The sequence below is a fragment of the Nicotiana tabacum genome, chromosome 9 (assembly GCF_000715075.1).
Source record: "Nicotiana tabacum cultivar K326 chromosome 9, ASM71507v2, whole genome shotgun sequence".
Taxonomy (NCBI): domain Eukaryota; kingdom Viridiplantae; phylum Streptophyta; class Magnoliopsida; order Solanales; family Solanaceae; genus Nicotiana; species Nicotiana tabacum.
The window spans coordinates 51,599,965-51,620,697 of NC_134088.1; the positions used below are offsets into that span (position 1 = coordinate 51,599,965).

At 37.8% G+C, this 20,733-nt stretch overlaps 1 protein-coding gene across 1 annotated transcript; it reads left to right on the forward strand.

The window, feature by feature from the left end:
- Positions 1–19,515: 19,515 nt before the first annotated feature.
- On the forward strand, positions 19,516–20,712 carry LOC142163898 (uncharacterized). Its single transcript, XM_075221051.1, has one exon. It carries the CDS (start codon positions 19,516–19,518, stop codon positions 20,710–20,712), a length of 1,197 nt encoding a protein of 398 aa, XP_075077152.1.
- The last annotated feature ends 21 nt before the right edge of the window (positions 20,713–20,733 follow it).

Genomic DNA, 20,733 nt, shown 5'->3' on the forward strand with positions numbered 1-20,733 from the left:
GGGACGGAAATCGGCCACGAAGTCGGCCAAAATTTGTGATTTGATCGTAGTCCTAGGTTTATATTTGATATCAAATTCACTAATTCTCGACTGCCCATTTGGCTGACAACTCAAGTTTGTGAAGGAAATTCCGCAGGGGAAAGGTTATCACCACGGCTATCGGGTGGCATTGAAAATAAGGCCTAAGCTTTCGAGCTGCGACTACGAGATCTAAAGCCAGTTTTTCAAGGTGCGGGTAGCGAGTTTCCATTCCCGATAAATGTTTACTAACGTAATAGATAGATGATTGTGTAGCTTCGTCTTTCCAGACTAAAACAACACTTATCGCTACCTCCTAGACCGCTAAGTAGATTAACAATTGTTCGCCTTCCTCCTGTTTTGATAGTAACAGAGGGCTTGATACATACCGTTTCAGTTCTTTTAGAGCCTGTTGGAATTCTGGATTGTAAGGCCCTGTAAAATCTTTCCTAAAAACCCGGATTCCGTGATGCCAAAGTAGGCGTAGAGGTTAATAATAGTAGAAATTCTTCGCGGCAAGCTTGCTTGCCGCGGTTTGGACTTTTTGGATTGAACAGTACGCTGGGGAGTTAAAGGAAAATGTTGGGCAGAAGTAGGCATTTCTGCTGCCCATTTTGCAGCCACAGAACCACTCTGCGGACCGCAGACTGGTCGCAGAGTGGGGTAAATTTCTGGGGGATTTTTTATGTCAAATTCATGGCCATTATGCGACCGCATAACTTCGCGGACCGCACTCTTGTCTCATATCCCGCCTTAGGATTTGTTGGAGGGAGGTTCTGCGGTGCACTATGCGATCGCTGAACCATTCTACGGTGCATTATGTGATCACATAATAGGTTTGTGGGTCGCATAGTGACCGCATACTCGATCAGTTATTTTCCAATTTTGGCACCCCAATTTTGCGGTCATTTCGAGGACCGCATAATCATTATGCGGTCGCATATGCGACCATAAAACCTGTTTCATAGCTTCATTTTGGGGGTTTTTAAACGGTTTTTAAAAGAACTTGAATCATAAAATACGGCAAAGCGCCAGTAATAACTTTATAATTGGGGTCACTCGTGCCATTGTATTGTAAAGAGGGGAAAGAAATATGAATTGAGATGAATAATTCAAAAGGGGTGATGTCTCAAATGAGATGGCCTAGCCGATCGAGCCGAGATCGGACTCCGTGTAAGAACACGGTGGTATTGTATATGAAATTGTGAATATGATTGATGTATCAAATGAGATAGCCTAGCCGATCGTGCCGAGATCGGTCTTTGTGTAAGAACACAGTGGTATTGTGGATAAAGATGTGAAAATGGTTGATGTCTTAAAACCATCCTACCTAATAACGTGGAAATTGACTTGAAAACTTATGTGATATTTAACTTGATGTTTTAATATTATTTGTAGCTCTTATTGAATTCTTGACTATTCCTCTTGTATTATTATTCCTTTTATTGAGATGGTGTTTAGCTATACATACTAGTGCTATTCGACGATAATAACGTCTCTTTTGTTGGGGGCTCTGCATCTCTAAATGGATGCAGGTGGTTACATAGCAGACAGTGTTGATCACAGATAGTGGTGCATCATATTCCCAGCGGACTCGGTGAGCCCCATTTCATTTTGGGGTCATGTATTGTACCTTTTGTTTATATTGTGGTCACTTTTTGAGTTATAGTCCTTGTTGCCGACACCATCTTTACCCTCTTTTGTATCTTTAGAGGCTTCTTAGACACTATGTGGGTTTTATATGGGTATTGGGAATGTTAAACTAGTTATGTTGTGTTTGATCACTTTTTCCACTCGAACTATAAGAAATGTGTATTTTGAGATTCAAAGGCGCCATGGCTAATGAAACGATTTAGTATTGCATGAATGAGCTCCTTACTGTATAATTAATGAAATAACATCTTTTCTTGATCATGGGTGAGTTGGGTAGATGGTATTTGACAGGCTTGCTCTGTCGGGTTCACTCGGTTGAGCACCGGTCGCGCTTCTCGAGGTTGGGGCGTGACAAACTTGGTGTCAGAGTCTAAGGTTTTAAAGTGTCATAGCATGTCTCAGAGCCGTGTCTGGTAGAGTCCTTCTTATCGGTGTGTTGTCGACCACATATATAAGTTGGAGGCTACTTGGACATTTAGGAACAATACCCTTCTTTGATATTCTGGATCGTGCGATGACTCTAAATGTGCAACTGTTCCTCCTCTAACTCGTGCATTCCTTTAACTTTCAGTATATGGCACCTAAGAAGAGAGAAAGAACTGGCCAAGGAGCCAACGCTGCCTTAGGAGTGGCAGTTGATCATTTATTTGATGATGCAGGTGAACACCTGAAGGGTGAGGATAATCCCCCGACTGCTACACTACCTGATTCCACTACACCGGACCAGGCCACACCAGTTCCTACACCTACTGAGGGTGTGACGGTTCCTCTACCTGATATTCTGATTCCACCTCCAGCCCCAGCTTCTGGCTCTGGTATTTTTGATAGGGATCTTAGGGGAGTTATTCAGATGCCGACTCTGATAGTGACTTCTCAGGCACTAAGGTTAAATGTTTCACCCATATCTTCTAGCCCACATAGGGATTCTACTAGTTCTAGGGTGAATAGGCTTCTGCAGTTGGATCCTCCGGTGTTCACGGGTGCTAATCCCGAGAAGAACCCACAAGACTTCATTGATGAGATGCATAAGACTCTCCGGGTTATGCGCGCTACTGAGATGGAGCGAGTGGAATTGGCCACCTACCGCCTGAAAGGGATGGCCTATTCTTGGTTTGAGCTGTGGGAGGTCTCTCGGGACGAGAGGAGCCCTTTAGCGAGGTGGAGTGAGTTTGCTGATGCCTTTATAGACCATTTCTTGCTTGCCGAGACTAGGGCAGCCCGTGCCGTAGAGTTTGAGAATCTTAAGCAAGGGATTAGGAGTGTGTGGGAATATCACATGGAGTTCGCGCTCCTGTCAAAATATGCTATTCACATGTTGGCTACTATGGAGGCTAGAGTGCGCCGATTTGTGCAGGGCCTTAGCCCCTAGGTTATCAATGAGGCCGCTATAACTTCCTTGAATTCAGATATGAACTATGGGAAAATGGTAGCATTTTCTCAAGCTACAGAGAACCACAAGTTGAAGAACAGAAGTGAGCGAGAGGGTACCAGCAAGGCCCGGTGCGCGGGCAACTTTAGAGAGTCATTTGGTGGGGGAAGATCAGCTTTCAGGGGAGGGTCATCAGGGCCATCCGAGTCTTATGCTCAGTCTTCAGCCAGTGCATCACTAGCGGGGCACAGTTAGCAGCAGGGAAGTCACTTCAAGCCCAATCAGGGCAGCAGGGGACCCCACCATCAGGGCCGATCAGGAGGAAGATTCCCATAGCAGCGGAGGCCCCCATGCCCCAGGTGTGTGAAGATGCACTCGGGGATATGCTACATGGACTTACCTATATGTTACGGGTACGGATTGAGGGGTCATATTTAGAGGGAGTATCATTTATTCGGCCAGGGTGCGGGCAGGGGCACAACATAGCCATCCAGTTCCGCATCTGCTACATCTTCAATACCCTCTCCAGCTCGAGGCACTCCGGCACCAGCAGCGCGTGGTGCAGCTAGGGGAGGTGCGCAGAGTTTAGGAGGACCCAGCCGTTTCTATGCTATGAGTGGTCGCCAGAGTGCAGAGCCTTCTCCAGATGTTGTAATAGGTATATTGACTGTGCAAAATCATGATGTATATGCTCTTATTGATCACGGTTCCACCTTATCCTATGTTACCCCTTATGTTGCTATGGAATTTGGGATAGAACCGGAACAAATTCTTGAACCGTTCTCTGTATCTACTCCGGTTGGAGAGTCTATTGTGGCCGCACGAGTTTATAGGGGTTGTGTTGTCCCAGTGCGTGGTCGGGACACTGTGGCCGATCTCATTAAATTGGGCATGGTCGATTTTGATGTAATTATGAGGATGGATTGGCTCTATTCATTTTTTGCTAAGCTCGACTACCAAACTAGAACTGTGAGGTTAGAAATGTGGTGCCAAAAGGTAGGTTTATTTCTTACCTATTATTTGGTCCGGGTTATGGACACCAATGCTGAGGCGCCTACACTCGAGTCTGTGCCAGTTGTGAATGAATTTCCACAGGTCTTTCCTGATGAGCTCCCTAGGATTCCGCCAGACTGGGAGATTGGTTTTGGGATTGATGTGATGCCAGGCACACAGCCTATATCTATTCCACCCTACAGGATGGCACTAGCAGAATTGAAGGAACTAAAGGAACAATTGAAAGATTTGTTAGAAAAGGGTTTCATCCGATCGAGTGTGTCACCATGAGGCTCACCGGTCCTCTTTGTGAGGAAGAAAGATGGATCACTGAGGATGTGTATTGACTACCGGCAGCTCAACAAAGTCACAATCAAAAACCAGTACCCACTACCAAGAATAGATGATTTGTTTGATCTGTTACAAGGTGCTAGATACTTCTCCAAAATTGATTTACGATCAGGGTACCACCAATTGAAGATCAGGGAGAAGGATATTCCGAAAATAGCTTTCAGAATCCGGTATGGGCACTTTGAATTTCTGATAATGTCTTCTTGGCTAACAAATGCCCCGGCAGCTTTCATGGACCTTATCAATCGGGTTTTCAAGTCTTTCCTCGACTCCTTTGTGATAGTGTTCATTGACGATATTCTTGTGTATTCACGAGGTCGGGAGGACCATGCCGATCATCTCAGGGTAGTTTTAGAGACTCTTCATCAGCACCAATTGTATGCGAAGTTTTCAAAGTATTGAATTTTGGCTTGAATCTGTCACATTCTTGGGTCATGTTGTCTCTAGAGAAGGAATTAAGGTTGATCCTCAAAAGATTTCAGCAGTAAAGAATTGGCCTAGACCTACAACGCCAACTGAGATTCACAGTTTCTTGGGCTTAGCAGGGAATTACAAGAAGTTTGAGAAGGGGTTCTCTACTTTTGCTTCTCCGTTGACTAAATTGACTCAGAAAATGGTTCAGTTCCAATGGTCTGATGCTTGTGAAAGGAGCTACCAAGAGTTGAAATCGAGATTGACTACGACACCGGTGTTGACCCTGCCATAGGATACAGAAGGGTTTATGGTATATTGCGATGCTTCAAGGATTGGGCTTGGGTGTGTATTAATGCAACACGACAAGGTTATAGCCTATGCTTCTAGGCAACTCAAAAATCATGAAAACAATTATCCAACTCATGACTTAGAACTTGCGGCGGTGGCTTTTGCATTGAAAATTTGGCGTCACTATTTGTATGGGGTCCATGAGGAGGTATTCACGGACCACAAGAGTCTTCAATATATTTTCAAACAAAAAGGAGCTGAATCTGAGGCAGAGAAGATAGCTTGAGTTACTCAAGGATTACGATATCGATATTCTATATCACCCGGGGAAAGCCAATGTTGTGGCGGATGCTCTTAGCCAGAAATCTATGGGTAGTTTAGCACACTTGGAGGTATATCAAAGGCCATTGGCCAAGGAAGTCCATCGATTGGCTAGTTTGGGAGTTCATTTTACGGACTCTAATGAAGGAGGGGTAATTGTGCAAAATATGGCTGAATCATTGCTTGTCGTAGAAGTCAAAGAGAAGCAATACAACGATCCATTTTTGGTGCTATTGAAGGAGGGGATTCAAAAACATAAAACTATGGCTTTTACTCTTGGCATAGATAATGGTCACTAATGTACCAAGGGCGACTATGTGTTCTGAATGTAGATGGTCTCCGGGAAAGAATCATGACTGAGGCTCACGCTTCTAGGTATTCCGTGCATCCAGGTTCTACAACGATGTATCAAGACCTCAAGGAAATCTATTGGTGGAATGACATGAAAAGGAATGTAGCGGACTTTGTGGCAAGGTGTCCGAATTGTCAACAAGTGAAGGCCGAACATCAACGGCCTGGTAGGTTGGCACAAAATATAAAAATTCCAATGTGGAAGTGGGAGATGATTAATATGGATTTTGTGGTAGGATTACCGCGCACTCCGCGCAAGTTTGACTCAATTTGGGTGATCGTGGACCAACTCACGAAATCAGCACACTTCTTGCGTGTTAAATCTACCGACATAGCGGAACAGTATGCTTAGTTGTATATTAAGGAAATAGTCAGGCTACATGGAACTGCAGTTTTTATCATTTCCGATTGAGGGGCTCAGTTCACGGCCAAGTTTTGGAAGAAATTTCAGCAAGGTTTGGGTACTCAGGTAAATCTTAGTACAACCTTCCATCCACAGACTGACGGGCAAGCAGAGCGGACTATTCAGACGCTTGAGGACATGTTGCATGCTTGTGTTCTTGATTTCAAGGGTAGTTGGGATGATCATTTGCCACTCATAGAGTTTGCTTATAACAACAGCTTTCATGCAAGTATTCAGATGGCACCATTTGAGGCATTGTATGGTAGGAGATGTAGATCTCCCATTGGGTGGTTCAAGATTGGGGAAGCAGAGTTCATAGGGCCAGACTTCATACATCAGGCTATGGAAAAAGTTAAGACCATTAAGGAGCGGTTGGGAACTTCTCAGTGTCACCAAAAAATCATATCCGGATGTTTGTCGCAGAGAGTTAGAGTTCAAAGAAGATGATTGGGTATTTCTAAAGGTTTTTCCCATGAAGGGAATAATGCGGTTCAGAAAGAAAGAGAAATTGAGTCTGAGGTATGCCAGGCCATACAAAATCATTCAGAGGATCGGTGAGGTGGCGTACTAGCTTGAGCTACCACCCGAGATGTCATTAGTGTACCCGGTATTCCATATGTCCATGTTGAAGAAGGTAGTTGGAAATCTGTCCGCTATTGTGCCGATTGAGGTTAATGAAGAATTTTCAAATGAAGAAACTCCAGTTGTCATTCTTGATAGACAAGTCCGAAGGTTGAGAAATAAAGAAATTGCCTCCGTGAAAGTGTTATGGCGAACCCAGCAGGTTGAAGAGGCCACTTGGGAGGCCGAGGAAGAAATGAAGAAGAAGTATCCTTACTTGTTTGAATAGCTGTGTAATCCTTTCTTTTTATGAACTTGTCGCCTATGAATTTTGTATCACTTGTTCAGTTAATGTAAAGGTGTTCCTTTTGATTATATGTTATTTACATGGGGACACGGTTGGTATTATTATGAGTTATGTTACATCGTTGGATTGTGTACATGATTTTAGGATGTGATTCTAGGGCTCTCTGACAGGTGGGTAGGCCTAGTTACAAAGGAAACTCTGGCGAAATCTTTGGAAATTTTGGGAGTTAGTTAAATTTAGTGCTGCTAGTGTGGGGTATGAAAAACTAAGTTGCATAAGGTGCTAATAGTAGACCCTGATCCTCATTCGAGGATGAATGATCTTAAGTGGGGGAGGATGTAAGGCCTCGTAAAAGTTTTCCTAAAAACCCAGATTCTGTGATGCCAAAGTAGGTGTAGAGGGTAATAATAGTAGAAAATGTTAAATAGTGCACTAGGGGAGTTGAAGGAAAATGTTGGGCAGATGTAGGCATTTCTGCGGCCCATCCTGCGGCTGCTGAACCACTCTGCGGACCGCAGACTGGTCGCACAGTGGGGCAGTTTTCTGGGGCATTTGTTATGTCAATTTCGCGGCCATTATGCGACCACATAACCGTTTTGCATGCCGCACTTTTGTCGCATATCCTGCCTTGAAATTTTTCGAACGGAGGTTCTGTGGTACACTATGCATTATGCGATCACAGAACAGGTCGGCGGGCTGCATAGTGACCGCAGACCCGATTATCTTTTTTTCCAGTTTTGGCACCCCAATTTTGCAGTCATTTTGCGCACCGCATAACCATTATGCGGTCGCATATGTGATTGAAGAACCTATCTCGGAGCTTCATTTTTGGAGTTTTTAAACCCGACCCTATTCCGTTAAAACACCTACATTGGACCATTTTGAACTTATTTTCTGATAGTTTTAGAGTGAGAGAGAGGGTCCTAGAGGGATAAAGTTATCTTCAACAAATTGCTCTTCAATTCTCACTTAAAACCTTGAAGATTATCAAGAGAGGCACCTAGGTCTTCTTCCTATGAGGTAAGATTCTATCAACCAAACTCTTAATTTCAAAATGTAACTAGAATGGGCCATTAGTAAGGTAATTCATGGGGATGGGAGTGCTTACCTTGCATGCATGTGTTCCTAAGGTATGTGGGGAGGTTTTGAGTTAAAGATAGAAAAGAATGGGGTTTGGGTTGGTGGAGTCATTCATAAAAAGGGCCATGAAACCTTAATACACACATAGTGTTTGATAGAATGCTCAAGTGAGCTAAAATTATGATCGTTTTCCTAATGTTGTGTTCAATTTTGCTATATTGCTAAAATAGATTGAAGTTGCTAATATTCCGGAACATCTTAGAGTTTTAAGAGGCTCAATTGAGGTATGTTGGCTAAACCCCCTCTTCTTAGAATTGAATCCCACGATATTCAAGCAATCGACGTAAGTCCCAAATTGAACGTCCTAGAAATTGCTATCCCGAATATGCTTGTTTTGAAAATATATGTGTAATATGTATTCCCATGCTTTCATCGTGTTATCTTGTCATCTAAGAAAATGTTCAAAACTTAGAATATGTGCTAAAAATGCCTAGACTCCAAGTCAAATTCGATTAAAGACTGTTATGTCAAATTGTGTGAAAAGCCTCTCTGTGCCTTAGATTCTAAATTGCTCACATGTGAAATCATAATCCTTGAATGAAAAACCATGTTGTTATTGATGATAGAAATAATGTTGGAATGTGGAAAAGAACTTAAATCATGAAATACGGCCAAGCGCCCGGAATAACTTTATAATTGGTGCCACTCATGCCACTGTATTGGAAAGAGGGGAAATAAATATGAATTGAGATGATTAATTGAAAAGGGGTGATGTCTCAAATGAGATGGCCTAGCCGATCGGGCTGAGATCGGACTCCGTGTAAGAACACGGTGGTATTGTGTATGAAATTGTGAATATGGTTGATGTCTCAAATGAGATGGGCTAGCCGATCGGGCCGAGATCGGACTCCGTGTAAGAACACGGTGGTATTGTGGATGAAGATGTGAAAATGGTTGATGTCTCAAATAAGATGGCCTAGCTGATCGGGCCGAGATCCGACTCCGTGTAAGAACACAATGGTATTATGGATTGTGGCATATTGGCACTAAAAACCATCCTACCTAATAGCGTGGAAATCGACTTGAAAACTTATGTGATCTTTAACTTGATATTTTAATATTATTTGAAGCTCTTATTGAATTCTTGACTGTTCCTCTTGTATTATTATTCATTCTATTGAGATGGTGTTTATCTATACATAATAGTGTTATTCGACGGTACTAACGTCTATTTTGCCGGGGGCGCTGCATCTTTAAATGAATGCAGGTGGTTACACAACAGACACTGTTGATCAGAGATAGTGCTGCATCCTCTTCCTAGCGGACTCGGTGAGCCCCATTTCATTCCGGGGTCATGTATTGTACCTTTTGTTTATATTGTGGTCACTTTTTGAGGTATAGCTGGGGCCTTATTGCCGCCACCATCTTTACTCTTTTTTGTATCTTTAGAGGCTCCGTAGACACTACGTGGGTTATATATGGGTGTTGGGAATGTTAAACCAGTTATGTTGTGTTCGATCACTTTTTCCACTCGAACTATAAGAAATGTGTATTTTGAGACTCAAAGGCGCCATGGCTAATGAAACGATTTTGAATTGCATGAATGAGCTCCCTACTGTATAATTAATGAAATCACATCTTTTCTTGATCATGGGTGTGTTGGGTAGACAGTATCTGACAGGCTTGCTCAGCCGGGTTAAGTCGGTTGATCATCGGTTACGCTTCCCGAGATTGGGGTGTGACATTGGGCTTCTTTCAAAGTTCTTCTTCTTTAGAAGTGAGAAGAAGTGTTGGTATTTTTCTGAAGACTGAGAAATGAGCCTACTTAGAGCGGCCAGTCTTCCAGTCATTCTTTGGATATCTTTTACGTTTGTCAGCTAGTCTGCAATGTCTTCGATGGATTTAATCAGGTCGGGATTGACTTCGATCCCCCTTTGTGACACCAGGAAGCCTAAAAATTTACTAGAGCTAACTCCGAACGCACACTTTTTGGTGTTAAGCTTCATATTGTGCTACCTTAGGATGTCAAAGGTTTCTTGAAGGTGTTTCAAATGGTCACCTGCGTTCAAAGACTTAAACAACATATCACCTATGTAAACATCCATTGTTTTCCCTATTTGCTTTTCGAAAATTTTGTTCACGAGCCTCTGATAAGTGGCTCTTCAATTTTTAAGCCTGAAAGGCATCACATTGTATCGGTTTGTGCCAAAGTTTGTTATTAACGAAGTTTTTTCCTAATCCTTCGTGTTCATCTTTATTTGGTTGTACCCGGAATAGGAATCGAGGAAACTCATCAACTCTTTGGGCACGCTTTATTGAAATCCTTATAATCTACGTACATTCGGAATTTTATTTTCTTTAGGAACTACTACTATGTTAGCTAGCCATTCGGGATACTTTACCTCCCGAATTGAACCAATATCGAGTAATCGAGTTACCTCTTCTTTGACAAACTTGTTTTTGGCCTCGGCAATTGGGCGCTTCTTTAGCCTTACCGGCAGGATGCTGGGGTCCAGGCTTAGCTTGTGCACCACCACTTCTAGTGGGATACCTGGCATATCTGCATGCGACCATACAAAATAATAAACATTAATTTTAATAAATTCTATAAATCCTGACCCGAGCCTAGGGTTTAGTCCTGTCCCCACGTGGAACATCCTCTCTAGAAACATTTTGAACAATGCCATTTGTTCGAGTTCTTCCACCATAGATTTGGCCATGTCGGTTTCTTCCGGTACCTGGAAATACCTTGGTATCTGGTGGGATTCCGACGTCTCCTCCCATTTGTCGTGTTCAGTTGATTAGGGAGCAGGTAACGGTTCCTGTAATTGCTATGCCGCGTGTTCCTTCCCTTTACTACTGAAAATCGAGACAACGTTCATTTCCCTTGCCACCAACTGATCTCCTCTTATTTGTTTGATTCCCTCTGGAGTTGGGAATTTCAAACGTTGGTGATATGTTGATCATACAGCCTTCATCTTGTGTATCCACGCTTTGCCAAGAATGATTTTGTAGCCCATGGTGTCGTCTACTACTTCAAATAAGGTAGTCTTCATGACCCCTTCGACATTCGTGGGCAGGAAGATCTCCCCTCGGGTTTTGACACTTGCCAAGTTGAACCTGGTTAGGAGCTTTGTTGCCAGTATGATACTTCCGGTTAGCCTGGGTTTCTCTAGCACTCTCCAATAAATGCTATTGGCTAAACTTCCTAGGTCTACCAAAACACATTTAATTTTAAAATCTAAAACATTTAGAGAAATTAAAAGGGCATCATTGTGTGGCAATAGAAGTCCATCAGCGTCTTCTTCTATGAAAGTGATGTCGTGCTCGGCGACTTCACGGAGCATCTTGCTATGAGTCACCGATACTTTTGTCTTTTTTACTATTGAGAAGGTTACACCGTTGATCTTGTTTCCCCCGAAAATCATGTTGATGGTTTGTAGGGGAGGGCCTTCGCCTATCTTCGGGGGTTCTACGTTATCCCGGTTGCGGCCATAATGGTTTTTAGCCCGATTGCTTAAGAACACTCTGAGATGGTCATTTTTCAATAGCATTGCAACCTCCTCGCGCGGATGTTGGCAGTCCCCAGTCCGGTGGCTGTTAGCCCAATGATACGCGCACTATAATTTAAAATCCCTCTGGCAAGGATCAGTTCTCATTGGCCTAGGCAACTGTGCTTCCTTGATGTTCCTCATCACCGATACCAGCTCCATTGTGCTGACATTGAAATTGTACTCGGATAACCTAGGATAGGTGGAATCCCGCGGACCCAAAAACTCTTTATCTTGCAATGACATGTAATTCCAGCCACGGTGAGTCCTTCTATCGGGAGCGAACCTATCCGTCGGCTGGTACCCTCTACCGTATCTTTTAGCCCTTTCGTAGGGCAAAAATCGGCCCTTAGATGATAGCCGATCTGCATCAAAATCATCCTTCAATTTATCCTTATTCTTTTCTCGATCCCGGTCCTTATTTTGTTGCCGGGAAACTGAGCTGATCATCTTCTATTCTTATCTTTGCCCTCATAATGGTTATGAACATCCGCCTATGTATTCGCCTAAAACTCAAGCAGGCTTTCTTTCAGTTTTCGGGAAGCGTCGGAGCTCCTCGGGTTCAGCCCTTTAGTAAATGCCTCAGCTGCCCATTCATCTGGTATGACTGGTGGCAACATCCTTTCTTTTTGAAACCTAGTCATGAACTCACGCAGTAATTCATACTCATTGTGCCATTCTTAATATGTCTGCCTTTTTGGCCAGGATCTTCTTGGCCCCGGCATGGGCCTTGATGAAAGAGTCTTCGAGCATCTCAAAGGAATCTATTAAGTGTTCATGTAATAGTGAGTACCATGTTAGGGCCCCTTTTATGAGGTTTTCTTAGAACTTCTTCAGTAGGACTGACTCAATCTCGTGTGGAGCCAAGTCATTTCCTTTCACCGCCATTGTATAGGTGGTGATGTACTCGTGATGGTCCGAAGTCCCATCATATTTTGGTACATATGGCATTTTGAACCGCTTTGGAATCAACTCGGGTGTTGCGCTCGGTTTGAACGGCAACTGGGTGTATTTGATTAAGTCCGAGCCCTTCAGCACTGGTGGCACGCCTAGAATTTGATTTATTCGGGCGTTTATTTCCTTCATAAAGCACATGAGCTCAGTTTTGAATGGATCATTGTTGTTGATACCAGATCCATTGTCGATTCCCCCGGCCCTGTCAAAGACGACCTCACCCCTCGGGGTGTTGTTATCAACCCTTTGCGTTGTTTGATTCGCGGGAGCACCAGGAGGAACTGGACCTCTTCCATTTGCGTTATTGTAAGCACCCGACAATGCTTGCCTTAATTCTATCATGGCCTGGTCTTGCCGTGAGAGATGGACCATAATGGCCTTTTGTTGTTCTCTTAAGATCCTTACCGTCTCCGCAAGGTGCTCGTCTTCGGCATCGTCAGGAGTCGCCTCACATTTGTGTCGTGGATTCGCCCGCCATGAACCGGCGTGGCTACGTCCTCCTTGTGCCTCAACATTGTGTGAGATATTGCCATCGTTAGCTACCATATTTTACATTTTTTGTTAAGAAATAAAGAATCAAACAGATTATTAATAGATACATGGGTCAACTCAATTACGCAACTGTCTAAGCCATATGGTGGACGCCAAACTGTTTACCCGTAAATAGTTGAATCTATAGCGTGATTTATAGACAAACGAGTTGACTTGATCCCAAAACGATAAATAAATTATAAAAAAAGTAATACTTAGCATTGAAATCGAGATAAAATAGCAGCCAGATTGATTCCGAGAGCAAGGCTTCCGAAGACAACAGTAAGAATATTGTTAGGTAGAAAATAAAGTATTATTTAGCTTGAATAATGTGTAGCATATGTTTGTCAGAATTTTCGTGTCTTACAATAGTTGTTGAAGCCACTATTTATAGGTATACCTAGGGAACAAGATCCTAGGATCAAGCCACTCTTAAATGACAATAATGGGGGCCATTGATGAATATGTAACGGCAGGTCATGAATGTCAAAATTCTCCGTAAATGATGTGTATTTAATACTGAGGAATATTTTTCATTTAATGTTATATGGTGGCAAATATATGTTTGCTCTCGTTGATAATATTCCCTTCGGGAACCCGATGCCAATCGAAGTTGTTGTCCTCGGCATTAGTTTCCACTTGCTTCGTCTTCCGTCTATCTCCGGTTACACGTGTCATTCTATTATTCGAATATTTAATGTGAACCGATTTTACCCTATACATCCACCAAGATATGAATGAAAGAAATAATACATTTCGTTAGAGGATAACTTCTAAGGACCAAAACTACAATATCCTAGAAAAAACAGAAAAGTTTGGGGGGGAACAGGAACGAGAAAACTGAAAATATTAAACAAAAGGAAACTGCGTAGTGATACTAGTCGAAAATGGCAGCTCTTTCGAATGACGGTTGGTAAGGTGGCAAAATCTCCTAAATGAGCATAAATATCTAAAAATCCTTCCCCCATATTAAAAAAAGAAAGGTAATGGCAGACACATAGATTTCCATTTACTTAGCACCTGAGAAAATAAGTAGAATTATTGACAATCGTTGTCCTCTTTACGCATTATGTTGACTTGCGATGTAACATATACTATGACAACTCCATTCACCATCCGCAATACCTTTGTTGAAATAAATGTAATGACATGTTTGGATTGCAATCAGAACAGTTTTTGACTTTTGGATGTCCTAAAGAAGGAAATAAAACATGTTGCGTTGGATAACAAAGAAGACAACAATGAATAATTTTGTAAGGCAGAAAGAGAATAAAAAGAGGAAATCCATGCATTTCCAGCCAATGAGGCTTAAGTCATATAACATGGCCTTATTTCATTGATGAATAGATAAATGTGTTAGATTTTCCATTAAGTTTTACATAAAACTTACGTGTGGGCCACATATTACTGGACCGTAAAAATGGTATCAAAGCCATAGATAAAAAATGAACAAAGAAGAATTTGCTGTAGATGAAAAAACATATGAAAATCAAGATGGATTGAAAATAAAAATAATATTTTCAAATCTAGGCAGAAGATATAAAAAGATAGGAGACCAATTATACCTAATGATAGAAAAAGAAACAGCAAGATTAGAAGATAACCTGACAGCTATGACAAGAATAAGTAAAGAAAATGAAGAAATCGATAAGAAAAAAGAAATTGAAACTATTAAAAAGCAAGCAAACAAGGAAATACAACAATTAGAAGAAATAAAAAACACAAAAATTATAGCACTAGAAAAAGAATTAAATATGTTAAAAGCATTATATGAAAATAAACAAAGAGAGAAAAGCAAAGAAATAGAATTAACAGATGAAATAAATAAATTTAAACAAATATTACAAACAGAAGAAACTCTCAGAATTGAAGAAATAGATAATAATATAGATGACCAAAAGTCAGAATCAAGCGAAATAAGTGAAACATATACAGAACTTTTAGAAAGTATAGAAAAAACAAAAAACGTAGAAGTAAATACAGGAGATGTAAAAATGGAAGAAAAACCTAGTACATCAGGTGTAAAAAATCCAAAAGGATTATACCCAAATTATTATACAGCTAACTATGAACAACATGATAGATATAATACACTATGGGATAGTAGATTAAATAAAAAATAGACACCAAAACCAATATCAAAACAATATAACTTTTTAGATTTAGATTGCGTAGCAGATATAAATAAAACAATCCAATTATGGATAGGATATTTATCTAAACAATTGATAGACAATAAAATAGGAATGACAGAAACACCAGGATATATAGAAAGAACACTCATAGGAACAGTAAAATTATGGTTACACAACCTAACTAAGGAAAGTATAGATACTTTAAGAAGTAATAAAAAATTTAATGGTGAAATAGCAACAACAAATATAGAAATATTATACAAATATGAAATAGCCATAAGAAACGAATTTAGTAGTATGACTACAGAAATTGAAGAACAAAATAAAGAGAAACAAACAAATAGAAATTTAATAACAAAACTAGCAATATGTAATATGTGCTATATAGACGAATATACTTGTGCATTTAGAGAATATTATTATAAAGGAACATATAATACAAAAGAGAGCAAAGAAATAAGAAAACTATATTTCACAAAATTACCAGAACCTTTTAATTCTAAAATAATAAAAGACTGGAATGAAGCAGGATTAACAGATACTTTAGGAGCTAGAATAAAATTTCTACAACAATGGTTTGTACAAATATGTGAAAAATATAAAGAAGAAGCAAAAATAGAAAAAACATTAATAAAAAACCTAAGATGTTGTAAAAACAAAGCAGCACCACAATTTGGATGTACAGATAATATATATAATAAAAAATAGAAAACAAAGAAATATAAAAAATATAAATCAAAATATAAAAATAAAAGACCAAGAAAAAGATATTATGTAAAAAATTACCAGAATAAGAGATCATTTAGACCAAAAAAGAAACTAACAGAATGTACTTGCTATAACTGTGGAAAATTAGGACACATAGCTAAAGATTGTAAAGCACCAAGAAACCCAAAGAAAAAGCAAATAACCGAAATCATAATTGATGATGAAGAATATATGCAGATGGAATATATAGATTATGAACTAGATAGTGAAGATAGTATATATGAAATATCAGATATAGAAGATGAAATGGAAAATGAAATAACTAAGGAAGATGATGAAGTCTAATGACTGAAAAAGAAATAAAAATAATAACACGAGAAGAATATAAAGATGAAGAATCCTCAGAACAAAAGATTATATTTGATAATAGTATATTTGAACAAATAAAAGGAAAAGAATTAGACCTTAGTGTTGAAAAAATATTTGAAGTACCTACGATAAAAAATTGGTTTAAAAGACAAAAAGAAGAATATTATGTGGTTAGCCAAAAAGAACATATAATTGACTGTAAATATACAAAAGGAAAAGCTAAAATACCAATAATAAACAAAAGAATAATAAACAAAGAAATACAAGATATAAAAGCAAAAAACCCAATTAAATATGTACACCTAGGAGGAACTGAAATACTAATAAAAGCATGTTTTAGGGAAGGAATAGATACCCCTATAGAAATATATTTAGCAGATGATAGAATAATTCAACCTATAGAAAAAAGCATAATAAGTGCAATAAAAGGAAATCTCATATATCAAAAATTCAAATTCATAATAAGTGCCAATTATTCAATAGCAATAAACGATAGGAATATAGATAAATCATTAGTATTATACTGGAAAATGTCAGGAATAGAATTAACACCTGGAAGTAAGATATTTACAGCTAGATGTAAAAATCTATACGCCTTAACAACAAAACATAAAATAGCAGCAAAAAATAAAATTAATAAAATTAAAATAGAAAACCCGTTTGAAAGAATAGTTACAGTTATTGACAATAATGAATATAGTTATAAAGAAATTGATATGGAAGAAGATTTAAAAATAGTAAAAGAAAGATTAAGTACATCAAGTATACCAAACCAATTAAATTATGAAACACCAACATCATCAAGAATAAGTACATCAAGAAGAGAATATATAATCCCAAAAAATTTAATAAAAAACACAAAAGAAAAAATAAATACATACCACTACTATATAACTGGAATCATGGAACAAAGAAAATATCAAATATTAATAAATACTGGACAAGAAGAAAACTATATTGCAAGAGAATTAGTAACAGAAACTGAAATAATAACTACTGAACAATTATGCCCTGAATTACCTAAAGAATTAATAATAAATGAAGAAATAACAGAAAAAGAAATAATTATTGGAGGAATACCTTTAACGATACAATTTAAAATATGTCAAGAAAATGAAAACGAAAATATTACACTAGGAATAAAATGGTTAGAAAAGGTAAAGCCATATAGTCTAGAAGATAAGCAATTAACCGTAACATACAAAGATAAGAAAATAATAATAAAAAGAACAGAAGAATGAAAATATATATACTCGCAAAAATCATAGTAGAAGGATATTATAATAGATACTATACACCAATGATAGATACAGGAGCAGAAGCTAATATATGTAAATATAATTGTTTACCAACAGATAAATGAGAAAAATTAAAAACACTTATGGTAGTAACATGATTTAATAATGAAAGTAGTATGATTAACTACAAAGCCAAGAATGTAAAATTACAAATATGGGATAAAATATTAACTATAGAAGAAATATATAACTTTGAATTCACTACAAAAGATATGTTACTAGGAATACCATTTTTAGATAAACTATACCCACATATAATAACAAGAACACACTGGTGGTTTACCACACCATGCAAAAATAAAGTAGGAGCAAAAAGAGTAAATAATAAACAACGAAAAACTACAGAATGGATACGAGGAAATGAAAAAATCACACAAAAATTAGAAAATATAAGTAAAAATACAACTACCCAATTAGAAATTATTATATTTATAATAGACAAAGTAAAAATAATCCAGAAGGAATTAGAAAAATTATATAATGATAATCCTCTAAAAGGTTGGGATAAACATAAGACAAAAATAAAAATAGAACTAATAGAAGAAAATAGCATAATAACACAAAAACCCTTAAAATATAACTTTGATGATTTAGCAGAATTTAAAATGCATATAAAAGAATTATTAGATAACAAGTATATACAAGAAAGTAATAGCAAACACACAAGTCCAGCATTTATAGTAAATAAACATAATGAACAAAAAAGAGGAAAAAGTAGGATGGTTATAGATTACCGAAATTTAAATGCAAAAACTAAAACATATAATTATCCAATACCTAACAAGATATTAAAAATAAGACAAATCCAAGGATATAATTACTTTAGTAAATTCGACTGTAAATCAGAATTTTACCATCTAAAATTAGAAGATGAATCTAAAAAACTAACAGCATTTACAGTACCACAAGGATTTTATGAATGGAATGTTTTACCATTTGGATATAAGAATGCACTCGGAAGGTACCAATATTTTATGGATAATTATTTTAACCAACTAGAAAATTGCATAGTATATATAGATGATATATTACTATATTCAAGAACACAAGATGAACATATAAAATTATTAGAAAAATTTATACATATTATAGAAAACTCAGGTATAAGCTTAAGTAAAACCAAAGCAGAAATTATGAAAAATCAGATAGAATTTTTAGGAATACAAATAGATAAAAATGGAATAAAAATGCAAACATACATAGTACAAAAAATAATCAATCTTGATGAAAACATAGATACAAAAAAGAAATTACAATCATTTTTAGGATTAGTAAACCAAGTAAGAGAATATATACCAAAATTAGCAGAAAACCTAAAACCTCTACAGAAAAAACTAAAAAAGGATGTAGAATATGGGTTCGATGAAAAAGATAAGGAACAAATAAGGAAAATTAAGATATTGTGTAAAAAACTACCAAAGTTATACTTCCCAGATGAAAATAAGAAATTTACTTACATTGTAGAAACAGATTCGAGTAATCATAGTTATGGAGGAGTTCTTAAATATAAATATGATAAAGAAAAAATAGAACATCATTGCAGGTATTATTCAGGATCTTATACGGAACCACAAGAAAAATGGGAGATAAATAGAAAAGAATTATTTGCATTATATAAATGTTTATTAGCATTTGAACCATATATAGTTTACAACAGATTTATTGTAAGAACAGATAATACTCAAGTAAAATGGTGGATAATCAGAAAAGTACAAGATTCAGTTACAACAAAAGAAATACGCAGGCTGGTATTAAATATATTAAACTTTACATTTACAATTGAAATTATCACTACTAACAAGAATGTTGTTGCAGATTACTTATTAAGACAAAGCTACCCAAACTGAACCAGATAATACAATGGAAAATCTACTCTTAGCCATTACTACACTTTGTAAGAAAGTGAAAAGTATGGATGAAGAGATACAACTAATAAAGAAAATAGCTAGTAGTCAGCAGCATGACTCAAAAAATGCGGAGATAAGACGATCGGAAGTCTCTAAAATTCCAGAGCTAGAAGGTGACGTTGAGAAACACCTAAAAACTCATAACAGTTTGATAAATGCAGTTGCAGGGAGCAGCACAGCTAGCAGTTCATCTGCAAAGAAGAAGGAAGAAATTAAACCTAGACACATAAATATAAATATGAACAATTTATTTTCAAAACCGTTCATACAGAAAAATATCCAAAATACCCAGAACGAAATATTCCTACCACCACAGATAAATACCTACAAAGAAAGTTTGAACCAAACCAAAAAGACATACAACCATATAACCCGTACATACATAGACAACATATATAAAATACAAAACTTTCTAAACAAAAACCCAAGATCCCAAACTACCCAGAATCCAAATGAAGATTATATTACCCATTATCTAACAGGATACAATAAACTAATAGCACTACCAAATACAAATGCAAAACTTGTAGCCACTTGCTACAATTACGGATTACTAGATACCGTATATACACAAACAGGACAGGAGATAGCTACCATACCAGAGTTACACAGAGCATTTATGCAGTACAAAAGAATAACTAAAGGAACATTATTCTATATACGATTTTATTCAGCTACAGCAGAGATATTATATGAAGAGATAAAGCCTATCATACAAGTTATCAAGATCGGACTTACAAGGGAAATGCTCGTACCAGAAAAAATAGAAGAACAAGAAGAGATAGAAAAAATAAATATTCCAGACTTTTATGCAAATAAAAGAATTATTGGAATATCTACTATACTAAATGAACTAGCAAACAACTACCTAAATCAGAATGCTATTTGGAGTTATTATTCAAGAGAACAAACAATGATATATTCAAATTGCAGAGAAATACGAGAAGCAGATATGGAAGAACTAAGACAGTGGGTCTTAAGTTTTTTAAAGCCAGAACAACCTACAACCACAAGAGCTATAAGGACGAATTTCATTTCTCCAGAATTATTAACAAGATATTACAAGCTAATCAGTCACAAATATCCAGACCACATATGCTCAAAATGCAAAGGAGAAGATAATATCGTTCCAGACGTACAACTGGAATAAACAAAGAAGAAGATTACTGAA

Excerpts from the sequence above, each read along its gene's own strand:
- LOC142163898 (XM_075221051.1), top strand. The coding sequence starts at position 19,516 with ATGGAAAATCTACTCTTAGCCATTACTACACTTTGTAAGAAAGTGAAA.